This window comes from Sciurus vulgaris (genome assembly GCF_902686455.1).
Source record: "Sciurus vulgaris genome assembly, chromosome: 6".
Classification (NCBI taxonomy): Eukaryota; Metazoa; Chordata; class Mammalia; order Rodentia; family Sciuridae; genus Sciurus; species Sciurus vulgaris.
The window spans coordinates 105,750,035-105,770,887 of record NC_136466.1 but is presented as its reverse complement, the minus strand read 5'-3'; the positions used below and the strand labels follow the sequence as shown (position 1 = coordinate 105,770,887).

Sequence of the window (20,853 nt, the reverse complement as noted above, 5' to 3'; positions counted from 1 at the left end):
ATTCAGTGTAAGTACAACCACAGATATTTTAATGATGTGGCATAGAAATGGTATCTATCTTCAAATAACATGTAGTTTAGTCCTACTATACACATCAGGAAAACTGAAACAAATGTAGGTATTTTAAACAAAAGAAATTTAGTACAGGGAAATGGTTACGTAAGTGATAGAAGAGCTGACATGCCCAACAGGGAATCATGAGGTAGTATCTGGACCTAGGGCAGAAGGTAGGATCTGATCTTCAAGAGTCACGGTGATGCACTCATTCAGGTCAGAGAGGGTAATATTCTAGTTTCTATCTTCTATCTTCTTATCACTCTGGTCTCTCATCTCATCCAGACTGCTGGCTAGGATGCTGAGGAAGGGAGAATACTGGATGTGAGAAGAAACAGGCTACGTCTGGCACATGGTACAAGAACTCGAACAGGCATCTGTGAGACTTACTCAGTGACTCATTTAGGGAGTGGTCCTGTCTTATGTGTCAGAGTAAGCTAGAGTGCAAGATAGTATGCTAATTGTTCCTTTTGGTATTTGGTTTCCTTTGTTCCCTGTAGGCACCTAAGATGTGTTTTCTGCCCCCCCCCCCCACATTTTTAATTGGTGCATTTTAGTTATACATACTGATGAGATTTGGTTTACATATTGGTACATATACAACTAATAGGCATTTTCTTAAGCTCCCCAAGGAAATTTTGATAGACCCAATCAGTTGAGAGCCACTGAATAGTGGCTTTCAATCTTTTGAATATCCACTCTTCAAAGAAAATTTTATAAAAGTTCATTGTCTAAAACATATAAAAGCAAAGCTATTCTGCTTGAAGCACAGGACACCTGGTAACCTCCAACCCACTCAGGCTAGTCCTGGAGACACACTTTGAGGGCTTGAAGTTTCGCAAGTCTAATCCACTCTATCAGTTTATAGACACTGTATGTAGAAACACACACACCCTCTGCATCTTTTCAGGCTCTGTCAGACCTATGGTGACCCATTCCATCTAGTGACTTTAGTATAAAGTGCATTAAAATAAACCTGGAAACACCTGTTTGACCCCAAATGGAAGAGGGCTCTGAAGATAGCTCACAAAGCTCCAGATTTTTAGCTGCAAACAGAATCATAATTGGTGAGGTATTATTCTAGCATAGTTTGGGAAGATGATGGTGGGTTAACCTCCCATTTATAACAGGTAGCTTCTTCAACTTTGAAATGACATGCTTTTTAAAAGATGGGAATAGAAAAACTTCTCAGGATCCTCTCCATAATTAAGATATTACAGAGAGAAAAATTTCCTACTGGTTTTCAAATATTTTTTCCTCTAGTTAGTCCATATCATTCTTAGGAGGCTCTGTCTAGAAGAAACATTAATTACTTAGGCGCTTTCCATCTCTTATAGCTCTAGTGCCACACTTTTAAAATGTCACACAAAATCTTGAAGGAGAATGGAATAGAGGTGGGCAGACAGAGTGTTGGAAACTGGACTGAAAAGAAATTCTCCATTAAGCACTGCCCCACCATCCTATATATAGCTTTGTCTGGATGGGTTTCATGAGATGTGTTTTATTTCCATTAAAAACACAAAAACTCTCAAATGGTCACTGTTAGTGTCTCAAAACCTAGAAGAAGAAGAAAAAGAAAAAAAAAAAAAAAAAAAAAAAATCACCATTTGAAGTATTCAAGAAGAGCTTGAAGGGCCCGGCAGAGTGGCCCAGGCCTCTGATCCCAATGACTTGGTAGGATGAAGCAGGAGGATCACAAGTTCAAGGCCAGCCTCAGCAAATTAGCAACAATCTGTCTCAAAAATAAAATGTTAAAAGGGCTGGGAATGTAGCTCAGAGACAGAATGCTCCTGGGCTCAATCCCCAGCAAAACACACACATACACACACACACACACACACACCTTTAGGTAATATGAGAAACCAGTTGCTCTTCTTAAGGAGACAGAACTTTCCTGGAGAGCCTTCAGAATTATACAGAAGAGAACCCTGAAGGGCATAGGAAGCCTGTCCAAATGATACTCATTTTAGAAAACAGAAGGAATACAAGAGGAGGGGGAACCGGTGGTGCCCAAAACCAGCGGGCCAGAGTCACCGGCTTCCTCCCTCTAGCCCCTCTGCTCAGGGTCATCTCCAGCCTGTCCTACGCGAGCCTGCTCCCGCCGAGCTGCCACCTCTCCCTCCCTCCCTCCCTGCGCAGCCCCTACTGCCCACCCCGGTTCTTCCCACTCCTAAGCACGGGCGGTGCCTGCGCCCACCCCAGGACTCTGTGGGTTCGCATTCCTTCTCCTCCCACACCCACGCCTTTCCCTCTGCGGCCCACGATCCCCGCTCCGGCCGCCCCTACTCTTCCCGGCAAGAGGGGATCCTGGCCAAGGGGGCCGCCCCCGCTTCGTCCTCCCCCGCCCCGGACCGCGGGACATAAAGCTCCGGGCTGCGGCCACTGAGCCCAGCCGCCAGCGCCCCCAGCCGCGCGTGGCCAGAACTCAAGCGCCCTCCCGACGGCAGCCCGGACGCCGCGCTCGGATCACTGCGGGCACCGCGCACCCGCCACCTGTGCTGCCTGCGGGGCCCGGACCCAGGGACAGGGCGCCAATCCGGGACCCTGAGGCAGAGCCAAAACAGCTGTCACCCACTGGCCCCTCGGACAGCAGAGAGAGCCAACATGCTGGCCCTGCGTGGAGCCGCCTTCCTCCTGCTGCACCTGGTCCTGCAGCCATGGCTGGGAGCCGGCGCCCAGGCCACCCCCCAGGGTAAGTGGGTCCCAGCCCGGAGCTTGAGACCCTCACGGGTCTCTTCGCGGAGCCCACCGTCCCGTGCTCGCTGGGCGAGTGGAGGGACCAGCTCCTGCTGTTCGACCCCGTGCTTCTGGGGACTTACTCAAACACCTCTGCCCCTGTGGGACCAGAATCAAAGCACACTGTGATTGGAAGCGGTGATTGGAGCCTAGTTTTTCCTGAAATTCGATTATCCTGTGATGAGACCAATTCTCTAAACAATAGTTTGAGAGATGCAAAACTTTCAGTCTGTGCAAAGACGTGGGGTTTACTTCAGAGTTTACCGCACAGTTCTAGAACTCTTAAGTGGTGTCTGGTGTAGGGTGAAATCCAAGCTATATGAAGGCCACTTTCTGCCCCCTGTAGCCCCTTCCCTCCACTCAGCCCTGGCACCCTTAAGTCCTTCCAATTGGACCAAGCGGAAACTATGGGAAATGATAGTTCGCCCAAAACGCTAGGCCAACACCCCTGAGAAGGGCCTGGTATTTACTCCCTTGCCCTGCAGCTCGCCTTTATTCTGACTGCTTGGACCCCAGAAAGCAGAAGTTCTTTCAGAATTTGGTTTCATCACTTAATTCCTGAGATAAATAGAGAGGGGTTACAAAATTGGTCTTCTTCTATGAACAGGCAAAAATTCCATAAGCAGTTTGAAAAGATAACCTGGGTAATTCTCCAACCCCTTTATGAGATGGGATGCAGATAACCTTCGGCAGAAAGCTCTTAATGTTAAACATAATTTTGTGTGAAGATCAGAAGGAAGAAATTATTTCAACAAGAAAAGAGCTTGGGATTCTGACTGGTTATACAGTGGTTGGTGCCTGGGTTGATTTATTACCAAGGAAATAAAACTGGAAGAGATACAACTTGAAGGAAAAATTGTTATTCCTCATGAAGCCAGAACCGAGAATGTGAGGTATTCTCTACTCTCCTCACTCCTCTTTGCAGTGATCACCATTTAAACTTTGCATTTCATCAATTCATTTTGATTCCAGACCAGACGACCCAAATTGTGGTTTCACAGGATACTGTGCTAATTTTAGTTTGGGTGGAAATATTGGGAAAGCTGTAGTCTATAATATGGATTGTACTCTGAACTTCTAGGAAGGTAAGAACAGAAGTTTTTAAACACAATTCAAAAGTTTTCTTATTGCAAAAGTTATTTGGCAGGTTTGAACATATGGGTAGAATATCTTGTGTTCTATACATTCTTGACGTTTTAACACACATCTTCATGGTATGCCTTAAATATGGATTCTGTTTCTTAGACATCACAGTTTTATGGAGACTTAAATTCAGGCTACACGATCTAAATTATCTGGTTAATTTAGTTGCAGAGGATGATCTGATTAAGTCAAGTTTCTGATAGATTCTTTTATTGAGTTATCTAGTCTGCAATTATCAGCTCAGCTGCATAATTTGCTTATCTCCTTTTTCCTCTGAGCTGCATTGCTAGTCTTAAATTAGAATGTATTCGATTTACATACCATAATAGTTGGGCTCATTGATAGCAGTAATTTTACCTCTAACACTAGAGGGTTATGCTTGGATTCTGATACTTTTACTAAATGTGATAACACTAATAGAAAATGGTAGTGTCTCATTTCCTGTTCAAAACACTCTCTAAAGTCATTACTAACTAATCCCAACTCTACCTCTTGAGAGAGCAGCAAATGGATCAGATGAACCACACAGATTGAAATACAGCAAGTTTAGCTTGAGTTAAATTATGAACCTCATCAAGTTGAAGCAAGAATCCAGAGAACTATGAGTTTAGTTTTGACTGCAAATCTCATATCTTGAACATGCATCTCTTTTCTGAAAATGCCTTGTTCTGAATGAGACTTTTAAACACATTATCTTATCTCTCCTCTGCCATTGATGGAAATGTAGTTTCCTGTTTTCTGGAAATTTAAAAATCTGATTCCCCCTTTGGAATATAGTAGGCAGCTGTTTTCATGGTTTGGAGATGTGGGGCACTAGAAGGAACACAGACAGCCTGCTTTCCAACACAACTAGTATTAAATTCACTGTTGTGTAAAGTTCCCTGGTACATGTGAAAGAAAGTCTAGATTCAGTTGGAAGACAAATTGTCTTTTTAAAAAGAGTAGACATTCTTGAGTAGCTTGGGTTTTTTCCCCTCTTTGTTCTAGAACTTTTATTCATTTTTTCTCATAACAAAAGTAATGCCTATTCATCGTAGGAAAAATAGAAATTGAATAAGCAAAAAGAGAAAAAACTTATACAAACCAAAAATAGCTACTATTAATTTGAACATGTTGCTATATTGTTTTTCACTTCAAATATTTTTTCTGTGCAGATATATATTTCAAATTGGATCATGTTATAGTTTATAATGTTTATACTTCATCTATCATAAATTTTCCACATCTGTAAGTATGTAGCTGTGTTTAGAAAATAGATGATATTCTGTTTTTTTGGAAGGACCAAAATTGATGTAGCAGGATTTGTAATATAGGTCACTTAAGTTGTTTCTAGTATTTTGATATTGTGAATAGTTATTTATTGAACACTTGAGGTGTCATGGGATGGGCTTGGGTTGGTACTAACCATTCCCTTAACTTCTGTCAAGCCTTTCCTTGTTTGCTAAGGACAGGTTACATTATCATGACAAAGTCCTATATCAACAGAGCTTCAGGATTCCCATCTCTTCCATTTAGATTTTTTTTCCCTAATTCCTTCCAAAATGGAAATTCTAGATTTATCACTAATATCCTAATAACCTAAATCACTTACTGTTTTATCTACTATTCCCTAAGAAGTAAAATGGCTTGGTCAGAGAGCATGTGTGTTTAGGGCTTTTGATACTGTTATTTAAACTATCTTCAAAATGTTTCAAGTCTTACCAGGTACACAAGAGGGTTCATTTCCCTGAACAGTTGGGCATTACTGCATTTATTATTCTTCCAATTTAGTAGTGAAAATAATATCATACTGTTTAAATTATCAATTCCTTCATCATTAGATAAGCATATGAACATTTATGTATATATTTACTGGTCATTTGATTCTTTTTCTATAAATTGCCTTTTCATGTTCCTTGTCCAATTTTCTATTGTGTTGATTTGTGAGAGTTCTTTGTATATTATCAATATCACCCTTTTAGTACCCAGATTGTTGTATCTAAGAGACAGCTCTAGGTGCTGAAGTTCCCACAGCCTATGGAATTGTTCAAATCATATTTGCATAAACTAATAGAAATTATAAGTAACTTCTAGTGAAATGTGACCTTTGCCTTTTAAGTAGCTCCAGACACTCTCCCTCACAGATCCATGACCCCTATAAAACTTTACCCAAAAAGTGCTGCTTGCTTGATCTAAGGCAACTTATACAAATACGAATTCAGATTTCAGTTTTATACATCAGGAGGCAGTCAAGAAATAGAAACCACATCATTTTGTTTTGTTTCCACAATATTCCAGGGCAATATTGAAGAATTGCAAAGGCACAAAGGGAGCACTTCAGGTCTCACAAAGCTAGCAAATCATTCTGCTGGTGCTACATCTACCACACATCCACGCTCCCTGCTGGATTCTCTGTCATTTATCACTGACCGAAAAAAAATTGCAATTGGTTCTGGTCTGGGAGGTACATAAGGGACCCCACAACTAAAACTCGCTGCTCCAGGACACGAGAAAAACCCTGAACTGGAAGCTCTCACCTGCCGCGCTTGTACTTTATGCCTTTCGTGCTTTTCCTAGCGGGCATTTGCAGAGCCACTTGTTCAGCCAAATCCAATTTTGTGTTTGCAAATTTAGTCTTCTCTTAAGGGCTGTAACCAGTGATGAATATTTTGTGATATTTCTTCTACCTTGAAAGTCCAAACTTTCATTTCTTTCTACCTTGAAAGTCCATAAAAGGGACAAGGAAGAACTGGTGAGTGGGGCAATGTGAAAAAAAAATGATGAGATTAGTTTACACTATTTTGTACCTTATTGTCAGATGGCCACTTCACACGCACACACACACACAAACACACAAAGTTTACCCCAAAGTTAATCTTTCTCTGACTCCCTTCTTTTCCCCTTCTCCCCAGTCTTTGACCTTCTCCCATCCTCCAGTCAGAGACTGAACCCAAGCGCTCTGCAACCAGTCCTGACAGATCCCACCCTGAATGAGCTCTATGTGATCTCCACCTTCAAGCTACAGACTAAAAGCTCAGCTACCATCTTCGGCCTCTATTCCTCAACTGACAACAGCAAATATTTTGAATTTACTGTGATGGGGCGTTTAAACAAAGGTAAGCAAATTTGCAGAAATTATTTTCTTAAAAATTCCTTTCTCAGGCTGGGTGTTGTGGTGCAAGCCTGTAATCCCAGCAACTCAAGAGGATGAAGCAGGAGGATTACAGGTTTGAAGCCAGACTGAGCAATTTAGCAAGACCCAAAATAAAAAATTAAAAGGGGCAATCTCAGTGGCAGAGTGCCCCTCGGTTTAATCCCCAGTACCACAAAATATAAAAAAATAAATACATAAATAAATAAATCCCCTTATCCTCTTCCTTTCTCCTATTCCAGGATCTGGGGTCTACTTTGCCTAAGATGGTTCCCTTGGACAATTTTTTCCCACCCATGTTCATTTTGTTTTCAATACCATATTTTTGTACATTTACCTGTATTAGGGGGAGGTGATACTGGCAGAATGAATGAAGATCAAGGCTGGGGGGTATAACTCAATAGTAGAGTACTTGACTAGTGTGCACGAGGCCCTGGATTCTATCCCCATCATCGCCAAAAAGAAGGAGGAGAATTCTTGTGGCCAAGATTCTTTTTGGCATTGTCCCATTCTCTTGTTACTCTGAATCTGGTTCTGGAAGGGACAAGATCCAGGATAATTAGGCCATTGTCCGTAGTAAGCTCAGTCTCTTTAACAACATGTCATAGCCTTAGGTGGCTTAGACAATAGACGTTTATTTCTCACAGTTCTGGAGGCTGAGAAGTCTAAGGTCCAGGTGCCTGCAGATGTGGTTCTGTTAAGGGCCCACTTCCTGGTTTGTAGATGGCCATCTTTTCTCTGTATCCTCTTTAGTGTGGAGAGAGAGAGGTGGGGGTGGGGCGGGAGGGAGAGAGAGAGAACAAGCACTCCCTGTGTCTTCCATATAAGGACGTGAAACCCATTACAAGGGTTCCACCCTGGGGACCTAATCTAGACCTAGTTACCTTCCAAAGGCCCCACCTCCAAACACCATCACAACAGAGATTAGGACTTCAGTATATGAATGTAATGGTGAGGACACAAACATTATTCTGTAGTGACCATCCACACTACTCTTGTGTTCCCTTGGATGCCTGTGACTATGCAGACCTAATTCCCAGCTCTAAGCACCGTGCTAGCCTTGGTGGAGAAAATACCCCTCAACCAGCAGAACAGAAAGAACAGCTCTCTTTTCTGCCTGCTTGCCAGTTTACACAGGTTTGTCACCTGTTTGATCCCTCTGCTGTTATCTGTTTTGCTATCAGAGTGAGTTGCTATAAGTAGTAAGAAATGACTCCCAAAGAGAAAGGTTGCTGTTTTCTCTCTCTTCCCCTCCACCGGCGCCCTAAGGACAACACCTGTTCCTGTTTATAGAGGAATGTGACAGATAAGTGTCCTGGCTGCCTCCTGCATTTAATAAAACAGGAGGACTAGTCCTTCTTCTTGGGTTTTATATTTCTTTCATCTGGCTTTATAAAGTAGACCCTTTCTAGTACTTCAGAGACTCTTAGATTCTATTCATGATTGAACCCTTAATCTGTAGACTTACACATGAAAAAATTCCTGATTCTTAGTTTTCATAGGACTACAGTATTAAAGCAAAAAGGAAGGGGACTTGAACCCCTCCTTTTAGGTCAAGTTCCAACACTTTCCTTCCTTCCTTCCTTCCACCTGCTGCCAAGTCAGTGTCCTCTCGTGGCCTCTCAGTTCTGTGATGAGGCCTTGAATAATGATATTGTCTGGGCATATGTCAGCAGGTAGGTCAGCCATTCCTGCTCCTTTTGCCTGTCCTTTGGGCTAAAAGGTGATTTACTCACCTGTCTGCCTCATCAGATAGTCCCATCTGCCTCACTTCTATCGAAGGAACTGCTCACCTCCCCATCAGCTACTCACTGCCCTTCGGCCGGCCATAAGGCAGCAGCGTCTCACTAAACTACTTCAGATGCATTGGAAGGATTCTTTTTTTCTCAGCTCATTCAGCTTAATGGGTACAAGGTCCTCTGAACAGTGATAAACTCTGCTCCAGCTCTTCACCCTCCCTGCAGCTTGCCTTAAAACTGGCCAGTCTGTGTGAACCTCTCTGGTGGAGAGTCTATGATGCCAGGAAATACAAGGAAGCAGCTTCCTCTGAACTAATGCTCTCCATCTACTCCATAAAGGCAAGAGTAACACTAGATATATGGGCAGGTAGATAAATGAGTGAGGGACTCTTAGTGTGTTTCCTCTGGAGAATCACTGGTAATGGGTTGCAGCTGTAAATACCAGCTCCAAATACCAGATTGAAATTTTAAAGGAGAAGATGAAAAGGTTGATGAATGCCTCCTGTTACGGTTTTCTTAAATGTCCCTCAAAAGCCCATTTGCTAAGGGCTTGATTACAGCCTGTGGTTTTGTTGGGAGTTGGTGAAACATTTAGTAGGTAGGGCCCAGTGAGAGGAAGTTAGGTCACTGGGAGCATACCCCTGGGAGGATATTAAGACTCTGGCTCCTTTCTTCTTTGGTCTTTGCTGTCTGGCCATCATGAGATGACCAACTTTTGCTCCACCACACACCTGCTGTTGTGATGTTCTGCCTTACCACAGGCCCAAAAGCAATGGAGTCAACAGACCATGGACTGAAACATCTGAAACTGTGAGCCAAAATAAACCTTTCCTCCTTTTAAGTTTTTGCACCCTGATATTTTGTCACAGTGATGGAAAGCTAACACCCCCCACTCCAATTAGAGAAGATAAAAATTCTTAGAAAATATGGAGGGGAAAAAAAGAGTCCAGAATAGTCAAGAAATGAGAATTCTCAGAAAACAAAGGAATTTTTACTAGTATTAAAGCTTGGAGAGTTGAAGAATGTGCATAGAGAAGTTCTGTCACTGCAAGGGTAGGAGAAATACTAGGCAGTTCTGGGAAGGAGCAGCAGTCCATTCTGACTAGAACAATAAAGAGAAGTTGGTGGGTCCATCAGGACCAAGGAAGAGAGGTGACATGTGGTTGTGACTCCCCATTGAGGTGTCCAGTAGGGGCCATACTGACACAGTTTATGGAGGGTGGGGAGAATAGCTCCATGGTTAGTGAGCTCCAGGTGTCATTTAACTGGCTGAGGCTCAGCTGATCACCCTTGTGGTTGATTTGCTTAGAAAACAGTGAAGCAGTCAGAAGAAATCCAGAGGTGTCTCTGCTGGCTTTAAACACCTGAGTATGAAATAAATGCTTTCCGCTTAATAGACTTTAATGAGTTCATGACTTGGGAGAAAAAGGAGGGTGACTTCACCGATAGCATGTATCAAAGAGCAGGATGGAACTGTCTGGTCCCAGAGGAACAAACTAAAGTATTGCTAATGAAGATTGCAGAGAATGAGCTTGCCACTTACTCTGCTTCTACACTCACCTTTTCCAAGTCACCCCACCTATGACCACCTCATTACCGCTCACAAAACATAATTTGGGTTGGGTTACAGCTGATCCCAGAGACCATCAGTGAAAAAGGTGCAAACACCCCAAATGGGCCTTCAGGGTTTCCACTGCATGTCCCTCACCACCTTTCCATTTTGTCCCTCATGCAGTCTAGAGGGACTGGCTGTTATCCCCTGGATCCACTCATGCATCTTTCCTTCTCTATCCTTATGCTCTTGCCCCTCTGCCCTCCCCAGGACATGAGCTGCACCATCTCCAGATACCAAAATCCTACACATTCAAGACCCACCTCAACACCTTCTCATAGTTTTCCTTATATGACCTTATACATCTTAAGGAGAGTACAAGCCTTAGCTTACCCTGTATTTGACCTTTTTCTAGTTCTTCTCTCCAAAAGGTTGGGAGCTCCCTCAAGGCAGGGAGGCTCAATATCCCTCTTTTTTCCTTGTCTGTCTTTTAGTGCTACTGGGGAATTGAACCCAGGGCCTTGGGCATTAGCTAAGCAAGCACTCCACCCCTAAGCTACATCCCCAGTTTCCTTCTCCTTGTATCTGCTGCAGCACTTTGAATGTACTGTAGGGGGTCCAGGTGCAGTGCCTTGAACATGGTTCGTGAGCAGATTGGATTGAATAAATGGAGGCTGAGAAGAGCAGAGTTGTTTGTTAAAGAAGGTGTATACCACTGTGGAAATTCTGAAATTACACAGTGTCTGGTACATGGTAAGTGCTCAGAATAAGCTTTGTTAATGAATGAATGCTAAAGAACTTTTGAATGAGGATATGAGAGTATTTCTGGTACAAATGATCTGTAGTTATTAGTATTGCAGGTGATAAAATCTTGACAGAAATAAACATTCTACAGAAACCACCTGGCTGGATATGGTTGATGCTTTTCTAGTATCTGGCACGAAGACAGCTTTGCAGTTATTTTCACAGGTTTGAGTCCCAGGTAGAAATCTTACCAGCTTGTCACCCTGAGTACCACTCTGAATCTCTCTTAACCCTGGTTTTTCATCTCTAAAGTGGAGATGATGATAGCTACATCTCAGGTTGATTACAAGAACTGAATTTTGTAAGGTAAAATAATCTTCTTTAGGCTTAACTAGTTCTTAAATAGTATAGGATGAATTAATGGATAGACAGACCAATCAATGTCTGTTATTTAGGTAACTGTCTTCCAAAGAAAAAGACTTTCCTTGATGAGAGCTTTACCTTTCAGAAAAAGAAAATGGGAAGAATTGCTTCCTTATTCTTCACTCGATTGTCACGGAAGTACAATCTGAGACCGGGGAGGTGAAGGAAACCCAAGCATTTGCTGTCATGAATAGAGTCAGACTGCTCAGCCTCAGGATAGGAGATGTCAGATAGTTCAGAGTAGTGGTTCTGAAGACTGCAGGCTAAGGAAACACAGTTTGCGAGAGATGGTAGAGTTTAGAAATAAAAATCCTAGACCCAGTAATGAGTGGGGGGGAAATGAGGAGTCTCAAACATTAATAACAACTTTTATGGAGCCTTTTAAAGTGTCAGGATTATGATAAAAGCTCAAGGCTCATTTTCCCTTTTAACTTTCAAAATATTCCTATGAGATGCCCTTGAATGAGCTCAATTTTAAAGTGGTCATATGCAGAAGATGGAAAGAATTTAAAACTTGACACAAAACGATAATGATTAGGACAGAGAAGGTGCAACTTAACTGAGTCAAAGTTAGTGATTCACACATAAGATAATAATATTAAAAGGGATGTTTTTAGCTATGTTCCAAGTAGGGAGGAGTAAGGAAGGAATCAACCTACTTCTTGAACTATGCGATGCACGATTAGTAAATGATAGCAATAAGTCATAACTTTTTAGTTTCTGTCTTACCCATCAATGAAACATTCTTCAAGTTGTCAAGAATGGCTTAAAAGAAAACAAAAACCCAAACCAGATGAGGAGATAAGAAAAAAAAAAAACAAAAAAAAAAACCCCACTCCATCTCTTTAGTGAGTATAGTTGTCTGGTGAATTATATGTTGGGGTATTTAGTGAAGAAAGTGATAGTGGAGCCACTCTGGGTAACATTTAGAAATCACAGAGAATAGACTGGAGAGAGGCAAACGTTTCCCTTTTTATCAGAGAGGAAAAGTGAATTCTGAAAACCACAGGCTAGAGAACTTTAGGGCAAACCCCCAGAGGTTTGTATTATTATTCATGTATTTTAGGATTGCCTGGAAAAGAAATCTAGGATTTTTTTAAAGGCAAAATGGGGTTGCTAAGAATATGTCATACCAAACTTTTATTCAGGACAATTTCTAAGCTAATAGATCAAAAAGATGCTCTGAGCATAATGTATTTTGACTTCAGAAAAAAATCTTATAAAGTCACTCATCGTACCTTTCTGAATAATATTTTAAAAGTAAGGTAGATAATAGTACTTCTGTGGATTAATAAATCGCCTTATAGTCACATGTCTAATGACTTTTGACAGAGCTCTCTCAGGCATTGAACTTTTCAACAATGACTTAAAACAGTATTTTAAAAATAAGTATTGTTGCATTTTCACTTGGGATGAAGCTAGAAAATTGAGTTGAATGTATTGAATGCCATCATCAATATTAAGATAGTACAATGGGCCACAATCCAGCAGATGATATTTAACAAAAATATAAATCCATTAGAATTGAAAACTTACAGAACTATACAATGTGGGAGATCTAAGAGTTCAACAGCATTAAGAACCAATCCATGTTGAACCTAGTGCCTAACACATATCAGATGCTCAAAAAGGTTTGTTGAATGAACAGTGACTGTAATGCAACTGTTTTCAAATGTCTCCTTAAATGTTAGGTTTCATTAATGCACATGTGTGCCCAGGTTAAGGGGCCCACTGTGCTCTCATTATCCCAAACCACATTCATAATAGTACATCTAGTCCTGCACACATTTCACAGGGACACCAAGAGATCAGAGACTGCCTTGAGAAGAGTCACCAAAACAGTACCCATCTGGACCCTTTTTTTTTTTTTTTTATCACGTTCAAGCTGAAAAAAAAGGAACTGAAGAATAAAGAAGCCAAACAGAAAACAGGACAGATATGAAAGTTGCCTTAAAGTATTTGAAGAAAGTCATTTGAAAGGAGGATCAGCTAAATCTGTCTATAACTCTGAAGAGTAAAATTAGGACCCATTGGTGGAAGTCAGAGAAAACAGATATTGGCTCTATATTAGGAAATCTTGGAGAGCTATTCAAAAGTGAAATGGATTTCTCTGCAAAGTAATGAGTTCCTTGTTACTGGAAATGTGCTGGTAGAGGCTGCATTTTATTGAAGGGATTTGCGAAGTGAAATATTAAGCTGGATGACTTATAATGCTAATATTCTGTGATTCTTCTAAGGCTATAAATGTTCCATAGGTGCTTAAGAAATTGCTTTGCAGCTTCCTTCTATAATGTAGCCTTTAGATGCTGTGTACCTCACAGCTCTGTCACCTCCATTTAGTTGAATACTATGAGGAGACTCTCATAATTTTTCAAAACAAAAATACTTCTGCAGATGTTTATTATCATTTCTGGGTTTCCTTTCACTGGATAGTTTGTTTGCTCTGTGTGTATGTATGTATTCTGTAAACTTTATATTTGTTCAAACTGTTACAAGAAAATTTTGAAACAGGCTGCATTTATCATAGCTAGAAGTTACTTGTACTTTCAGGAAAAAATATTCTATTTACCTTTTGTATGTATTTCCAAAGTACTAAAGTCACCAAGACCTGGAGATTAGGACATAAAGATAATAAGCAAAGGCAAACAAGAATCTCCATCACAAAAGACATTAATAGCAAAAAAGGCATCTTTTTTTTAATGTTTAATTGTGTTAAAAGGGGAGGAAAGACTGACGATGATGCCATTTTTAAAAGTGTTGGAAGAGCAAAGTAATTTGCCAAGCAAAGCAGGAAGCCCCAAACTACCTTCATGAGCATGCTGCCTGTGGGCCAGGTCACTCTGAACTCCTTTGCCCAAGCAGACAAAATACTTCTATTTCAATTTTTTTAAAGCTGGCACCTTGCATCATTGCTTTGACATTCAACATTTCATAATATTTTTGACTACCAGAATCACTTTTCAAAAAGTACCTTTTAAAATTCTTTCCTGAGATAACAACACCTCAAATCTTTATTGCTTAGATTTGCTTCCTCATTCCCTGCTGGTCACAGGATTGTATTCAATCCTGGGCTGGGTTCTATGGTTCCTGTGTCAGCCTGGTGCCCTGGCATGGAAATTAGCTTTTGAACAGTGCCATAAAATTGGTCACAAAGATGCTAAATTTAGAAGTAAAGGATTTATATAAATAAAACCAATAGAAAGCACCTCTGCATTTAAAAATCAAAAAAAGATTTAATTGTGGCAAAAATCAGTGAACAAATGAATACTCTTATCTTTTTTGTTGTTCCACAGATAGTTGTATTGCTGCTCTAAGATGCTACACATATATGTAAATTAGCAAGACTTAGCAATGTGGAGGGTAATTGAGGTGGTAGAGAGATTGGGGTCAGTTCTGGGATGAGGAGTTGAGACATTGTTTAGAAACCACTAGGGAATCAGTGAAAAATTTTGTTTTGAGTGTGTGTGAACTTGCTTGAGAAGGCAATAGCTGAATCAAGAGGGTCCTAGAAGAAGCTCAATCTGTCAGTACCAAAAATCTGTGCAGAAAGAGACCCACAATGGGAAGACGAAGCAGGAATCTAACCGAGAAGAGATGGAGCAGAGAAGAGGCAGAGACACCATTGCAACCAGAGCTCCTGCTGGGTCCACAGCCTTCTGCTTCAGTCCAGTGTGGCTGCACTCTTTGTATTGGACCTGCAAGATAAGCAGGCTGGAATCACCAAGCAGACTCATTCAGCTGGTGGTGAGTGAAAATCAAGCACATGAACTAGTTGTGTTACAGCTGAAGAAACAGAAATGTACCCAGAGGTGGTTTTCCTGACCACAGCGCTCCCCAGGGTGGTGACGTGGCAGAGGTGTGGTGGTTCCAGTGTTGGGGGACTGGTTTCTCATCCTTTGCTGGAGGGGTGGAATGATGGTCTTCTCCCTCTGTGGTATTTTCTTCTGTTTTGTTCTCTCTGCTCTGTGTGTGTTGGGCTAAGATGGGGTGAGGTGAACCCTGGGAAGAGGGACTGTTGAGAAGAAGGGAACACTTCTCTTCCTCTCCCCATGGTACTGCTTCACAGGTCAGGGAAACTCCCGCCCAGCAGGCCACCGGTTCCACAGCCAGAGCTCTCGCAGTTTCCGGATTCAGTATGACTGATGCAAACATGTTGAGTTTCCTGAGCAGGGGCCTGTCTGCCCTCTGGGGTAGTCTTACTGTTCTGAGGATAAAATAAGTAGAGGCACTGAAGTAAGGAATTTGCAATAAAAAAGAAAAATGAAAAATGGAAGCCATAAGAGAAATGAGAATTATTGGATCAAGTGTGAAGAATGGTAAATGTCAAAGTACTTGATAATTTGTCTGCTAACAGAGGATGGAAGTTTCCATGACTCTTCTTTCCTTTTTTTTCCCCCTCTTGCGGTTGTCACAAGATCTAGGAGCACAAGGAATTTGTCATTTGAGTGTTGCATTGCAAAAAAAGCAAGGCAGAAGCATAGAATTCCCTTAAATGAGAATGCAAACCAAATAGTAGGTTTTGCTACCTGCAATAAATGTTGAATTGTTGAAATTAAAGCCTTTTTATTTTCAATACAAAAAGCTTTAAACACATTTAATTATTCGTTAAAAGTTTATATTCACAATACTTAATGTGCACCTGCTATATATGAAGTACTGCGCTAGTGCTATTTATAAAATTTAGCTCTGCTATTCAGTTATGAAAATAAACCATGGCCCACGTGCCCTGTGAAGGCCTGTTAACAGTAGACAGCAAGTGGACGAAAAATGTGCTTCCTTTGAATTTCACAGAAATCTCGGTTTGGGGAGGAAAATCAAGAGTATTTTTATTAAGTCCCTATGTATACCATCTTAAACTGTGGATATAGGGAACAGAACTAGTAACCATAACTAGAAAGAGGAGCCATTGAATAAATATGTGCATGACCTATTTCAAGTGTGGTGGTCCAAGTGGTATTTTTATTGGTCTATAAAAACTCCAGGCATTTGCAAAAGTGTTTTAAATGGTAAAGTAATTAAAGTTTAAAAATTTGAATTAGTGGTTATGTTTGGACTCAACTTCTCCCTCTTTTTGGTTATTATGCATGTCTCCAATTTCCAGTCAGGCAGCTACTATTATAAATTCTCAGAAATTAAACAAAAGGGTAAAAATTCTGCTGTAGCCTAGATTAGAAATACCTTAATGATTTCTTCTCCTGTCAATTTCCCCCAACCATTGTTTTCTTTCTTTTCATACGAGGTTTCTTTAGGTCTTACACTTGGGGTAACTTGCTTTTGTAACATAATCATAGAAAATCCTGTTGCTAACCTGTCCTGCCAGGTCTTCCCACTTCTTTTCTCTCAGGAAGCACATGGCAGTGACTAGGTAGACATAGGAGACTTCCTACCTGACTCCTCCTACTCTCTCTCTGTCACAGAACCTGATGCCAGCTGATGATCTTCAGACTCTGGTCAAATGGAAAAAATCAAATGAAGGGGTAGGAAAATGAACCTAGAAAGTTAAATGTGCAGAAAGCCTTTAACATACACCCTTAAAGTTTCACTGTAGATTGTTTTCTTGGGCAGTATTGCAACATAATCAGGTGTTCTTGGCTGGCTAGGTCGTGGGGCAGCACCAAGCTGGCATTCACACTCTACAGAAAAGGTACTTGAGGAAAGATGGTCTGAGTTACTTGCCACAAATCATACAGATTGACAGCAGCAGCATCTGGGTATATGCATATAATGAGTTTCCCTCCCCCCTTTTTTGTATATAAGTAATGGGTGTTTCTTGCAGAAAAATTAGATGATAAAGATGAGCAAGAGGAAAAAAATATACACTCAAGCACCCAGCAATTACCATATGTTGACATATTTTCTAATTTTATATAGGTACATATACATATATGTGAAATGTACATATACATTTTTCTGAAGGAAACTATACTGACTTACAATCCTTCTTTTTCATTTAGCTAAATCCTGGAAATGTGTTTTTGTGCTTTTAATATGTAACTGTTCCATAATATTCCATTCCATTATTCTGCCATAATTTTTAAGTAGCCAATCCTCCCTTTTTAGATATATGTTGCCCCAAATATTTCTGAAATGAATGTTCATCAGTACATCTTGGTGCTTCTTCCCCTCCACCCTCCTCATTTTAATTTTTTTAAAGTTTCAATCCCTAGAAGTGACCTTGCTGGGCCAAGGATCTGTACAATTAAAAGTATGATATATACCATTAAATTGCCCTTCAGATCAGTCCTACCAATTTCAGGCTTTTCCATTTTTGGTGGCAACTGATAGCTTTAGCTCAGACCTTTAGAACTGCAAAGATATGTTTACCACATCAGCTATCTACCATTTGTAATTGACCTCAACCTTGTAATCCCTGGGACTGTGTCTAGCAGTGAATTTGGGTTTGGGAGTAGTACCTGTGGATGGACCTGGAGGTGTTTTAGTAGTCTCACCAAGACCTCGGAAGCAAGGCCTTTAATCTTTCTGGCAAGCCTCAGTCAATAGGCTCCCTTTGCAAAGGATCAGCTTCTAGGACCAGACTATAGTTCAAGGCCCAACATGTTCAGACCAATAATGGAGTAAAAAAACCAAAATTTAAAATTCATGCCCATTTTTTATTTAGTGAGCTTAAGAAGATAGGTATAGGAAGAAGGAAAAACATAATAGAAAATAAGGTAGTAGATTTCCCTCCTATTCCTTCTTTGGGAGTCACTGATATCTTTTGTTTTCCAGATGAGCATTGTTAAATTTAGGGGTCAGCTTCTGAGGAGCCTTCCATTTGGCATATGCTTACAAAGGTCTATCCATGCCTAGTAGTGCTTTAGTCATGGAATTAACCACACTCAGGTTCAAATTCTAGTCTTGCCACTCATGTTGTCCCTGAGCAAATTTTTTCACTTATCTGAGCTTCACTTTCCTCATCTATAGTTATTTCAGTTTCATGGTTTTGCAATGAGAAGTTAAATATTTAAAACAACTAAGGATAGCACCCAGTCCTACCCATGGTAGTGCTTAGTAAATATTTGGTAAATTAATGCATTCATGCCCCAAGGAGCTTACTTGGATTTTAGTCTGCTATCTGGTAGGGTTCTACTTGCTTGCTATATTTTCCACTATCCAAGGTTGTGTTATTTTCAGATTTGCTAGTATTGTGTGTCTCCCCATCAGCACAAAACGCTCCCAGGAGGAGCATGGGCTTCTAGTGCTGCTTCCTTGCACTGCCTCTGACAGCACCTTGCATGCAAGAGATGGAGAATCAGTATTCATCAACTTGTTTGTCCTCTTTCTAGTGACCTAGCCTTGTAACCAGGAGGCTGCTCAGCATAGAACTGCCCCACTTCTCCTTATTACACCATTCATTGACCTGTGCTTGGTTCCAGCCATCCTCCGTTACCTGAAGAATGATGGGAAGATCCATTTGGTGGTTTTCAATAACCTGCAACTGGCAGATGGGAGGCGGCACAGGATGCTCCTAAGGCTGACCAATTTGCAACGAGGGGCTGGCTCTGTGGAGCTCTACCTGGACTGTTCCCAAGTAGATTCAGTTCACAATCTCCCCAGAGCCTTTTCCAGCCTCTCTCAGAATCCTGAATCCATTGAATTGAGGACTTTCCAGAGGAAGGCACAGGTAGGAACCACAAACCATTCTCTAGAATGGAAAGATGAAATGCCAAGGCCTAGGGGATGCAAAGGCATGTGTTATGGAAAATGTACTGTTGACTCATCCCTGTTCCCAGACAGTGGATCTAATGCTGGCTGTGCACTAGAGTCACCTGCAGAACTGCTAGGATCCCACCCTCAACAAATCAATCAGAATCTGTGGGGCTGGTGCCTAGGTATCAGTATCTTGAAAAATACTGATTCTAATACAAAACCAAAGCTGAGAGCTTCTGCCTCCTATGAGAAGTACAGTTTTGGGAGTCAACTTTTCATACTGTAAAGTTAGAAGGGAACAGCTAAAGTTAAAATAATTATCTTCGTGGGACAGGATTATCTGTTTCCACAATTTCTATAATATTTATTAGTTTTTATGTTTTTATGAGTGCTTTATAGTTATACACGATAGTGGAGTTCATTTTGACATGATTATACATGCATGGAATATAATTTGCTTCATTTCAGTCCCCAGTACCTCCTCCTTTCCTCTCCTATTTATTCTTTTTGAGCAAAAAGAAAGAAGATTGGTTGGAAGCCCCACATGGTGGGGCATGCCTATAACCCCAGTGACTTGGGAGGCTGAGGTTAGGAGGATCACAAGTTTGAGGACCACCTGGGCAAATCAGCAAAACCCTGTCTCAAAATAAAAATGAAAAGGGTTGGAGGTGTAGCTCAGTGGTGGAGTGCCCCCAAGTTCCGTCCCCAGTACCTAAGGGTGGAGTTCTATTCTTTAAAGAATATCCCAACCCTAAGTTTGAGTTAAGATAGCTGCCTTGGGCAGTTTAGTGAGACCCTCTTCTCAAAAAATTTCATTTTTCACAGGTCATGACAGGAAATCCACTAGCAAAAAGAAACTTAACTGCCAGCCAACTTAGATCTACTTGCTCTTAAAAAAAAAAAAAAAATCCTACCATCTGTCTTCTACACCATGCCAATGGCTCTTTTATTATTAATATTTCATTGCACTTACTGTGGAAGTTACTATATACATTTCTTTTAGAATTTTTGTCCTAGGAGATGCTTCATTTCCTACTAGTATTCTTTGTCCTTTCCAATAATTTATATCTGGCTGTATGTAGTTCTTGGATTTTATCTGGTATAGAAGTAAATGCCAAAATGAGTAACTGCATTCATTTGTTATAACCAATAATATTGTTGTCTCCTATCTCTTAATCCTCATTTTCCATTTCTATTTTATTATTTCATTATATGTGCTTTGGTTACAAGCTGCTCCACACCCTTTGTACAAAGAGCAGAGTGTAAGCAATGACTTTCATTACAAGTAGAATTTCATTACAAGTAAAGTTTTAGTAATATAAAAACTGTGAATCTGATTCTAGAATTTTGTGCTTGAATGAAAAGTAAGCATTTTTTAAGCAGAAATTCCAAGAAAGCTAAAATCTAAGCTTCTTTTGTTGTGTTTTACTTTTGTTTGGTTTTGCAGTGACTTTTGAAGGACTTTTTAATGTGGACATACATAGAGAAAAGTAATGAATAACAAGATATGTTTAACTTTGTTTCTGAATTCCTGAAATGGACCAAGTAATCAAAATGAGAGTCAGAAATTGTGTCACTGACCATTTCAGAAATTAGTGTCCACAACCAAATAAATCAGTTTCTAAAAGTCAGAACTCAACCATGACAAGGTCATCAGAATCTATACTCATTACTGAGAGGAA

General features: G+C 40.7%; 1 protein-coding gene across 1 annotated transcript in view; it reads left to right on the top strand.

The window, feature by feature from the left end:
• The first annotated feature begins 2,345 nt into the window (after window positions 1-2,345).
• The window catches only part of THBS4 (thrombospondin 4), a 50,034-nt gene continuing 31,526 nt past the window's right edge, over window positions 2,346-20,853 (top strand). The window contains exons 1-3 of the mRNA XM_079143566.1: window positions 2,346-2,746; window positions 6,825-7,028; window positions 18,898-19,145. Coding sequence (XP_078999692.1) covers window positions 2,659-2,746; window positions 6,825-7,028; window positions 18,898-19,145 — 540 coding nt within the window. The 5' untranslated portion in view covers window positions 2,346-2,658. The remainder of the gene's footprint in view (window positions 2,747-6,824; window positions 7,029-18,897; window positions 19,146-20,853) is intronic.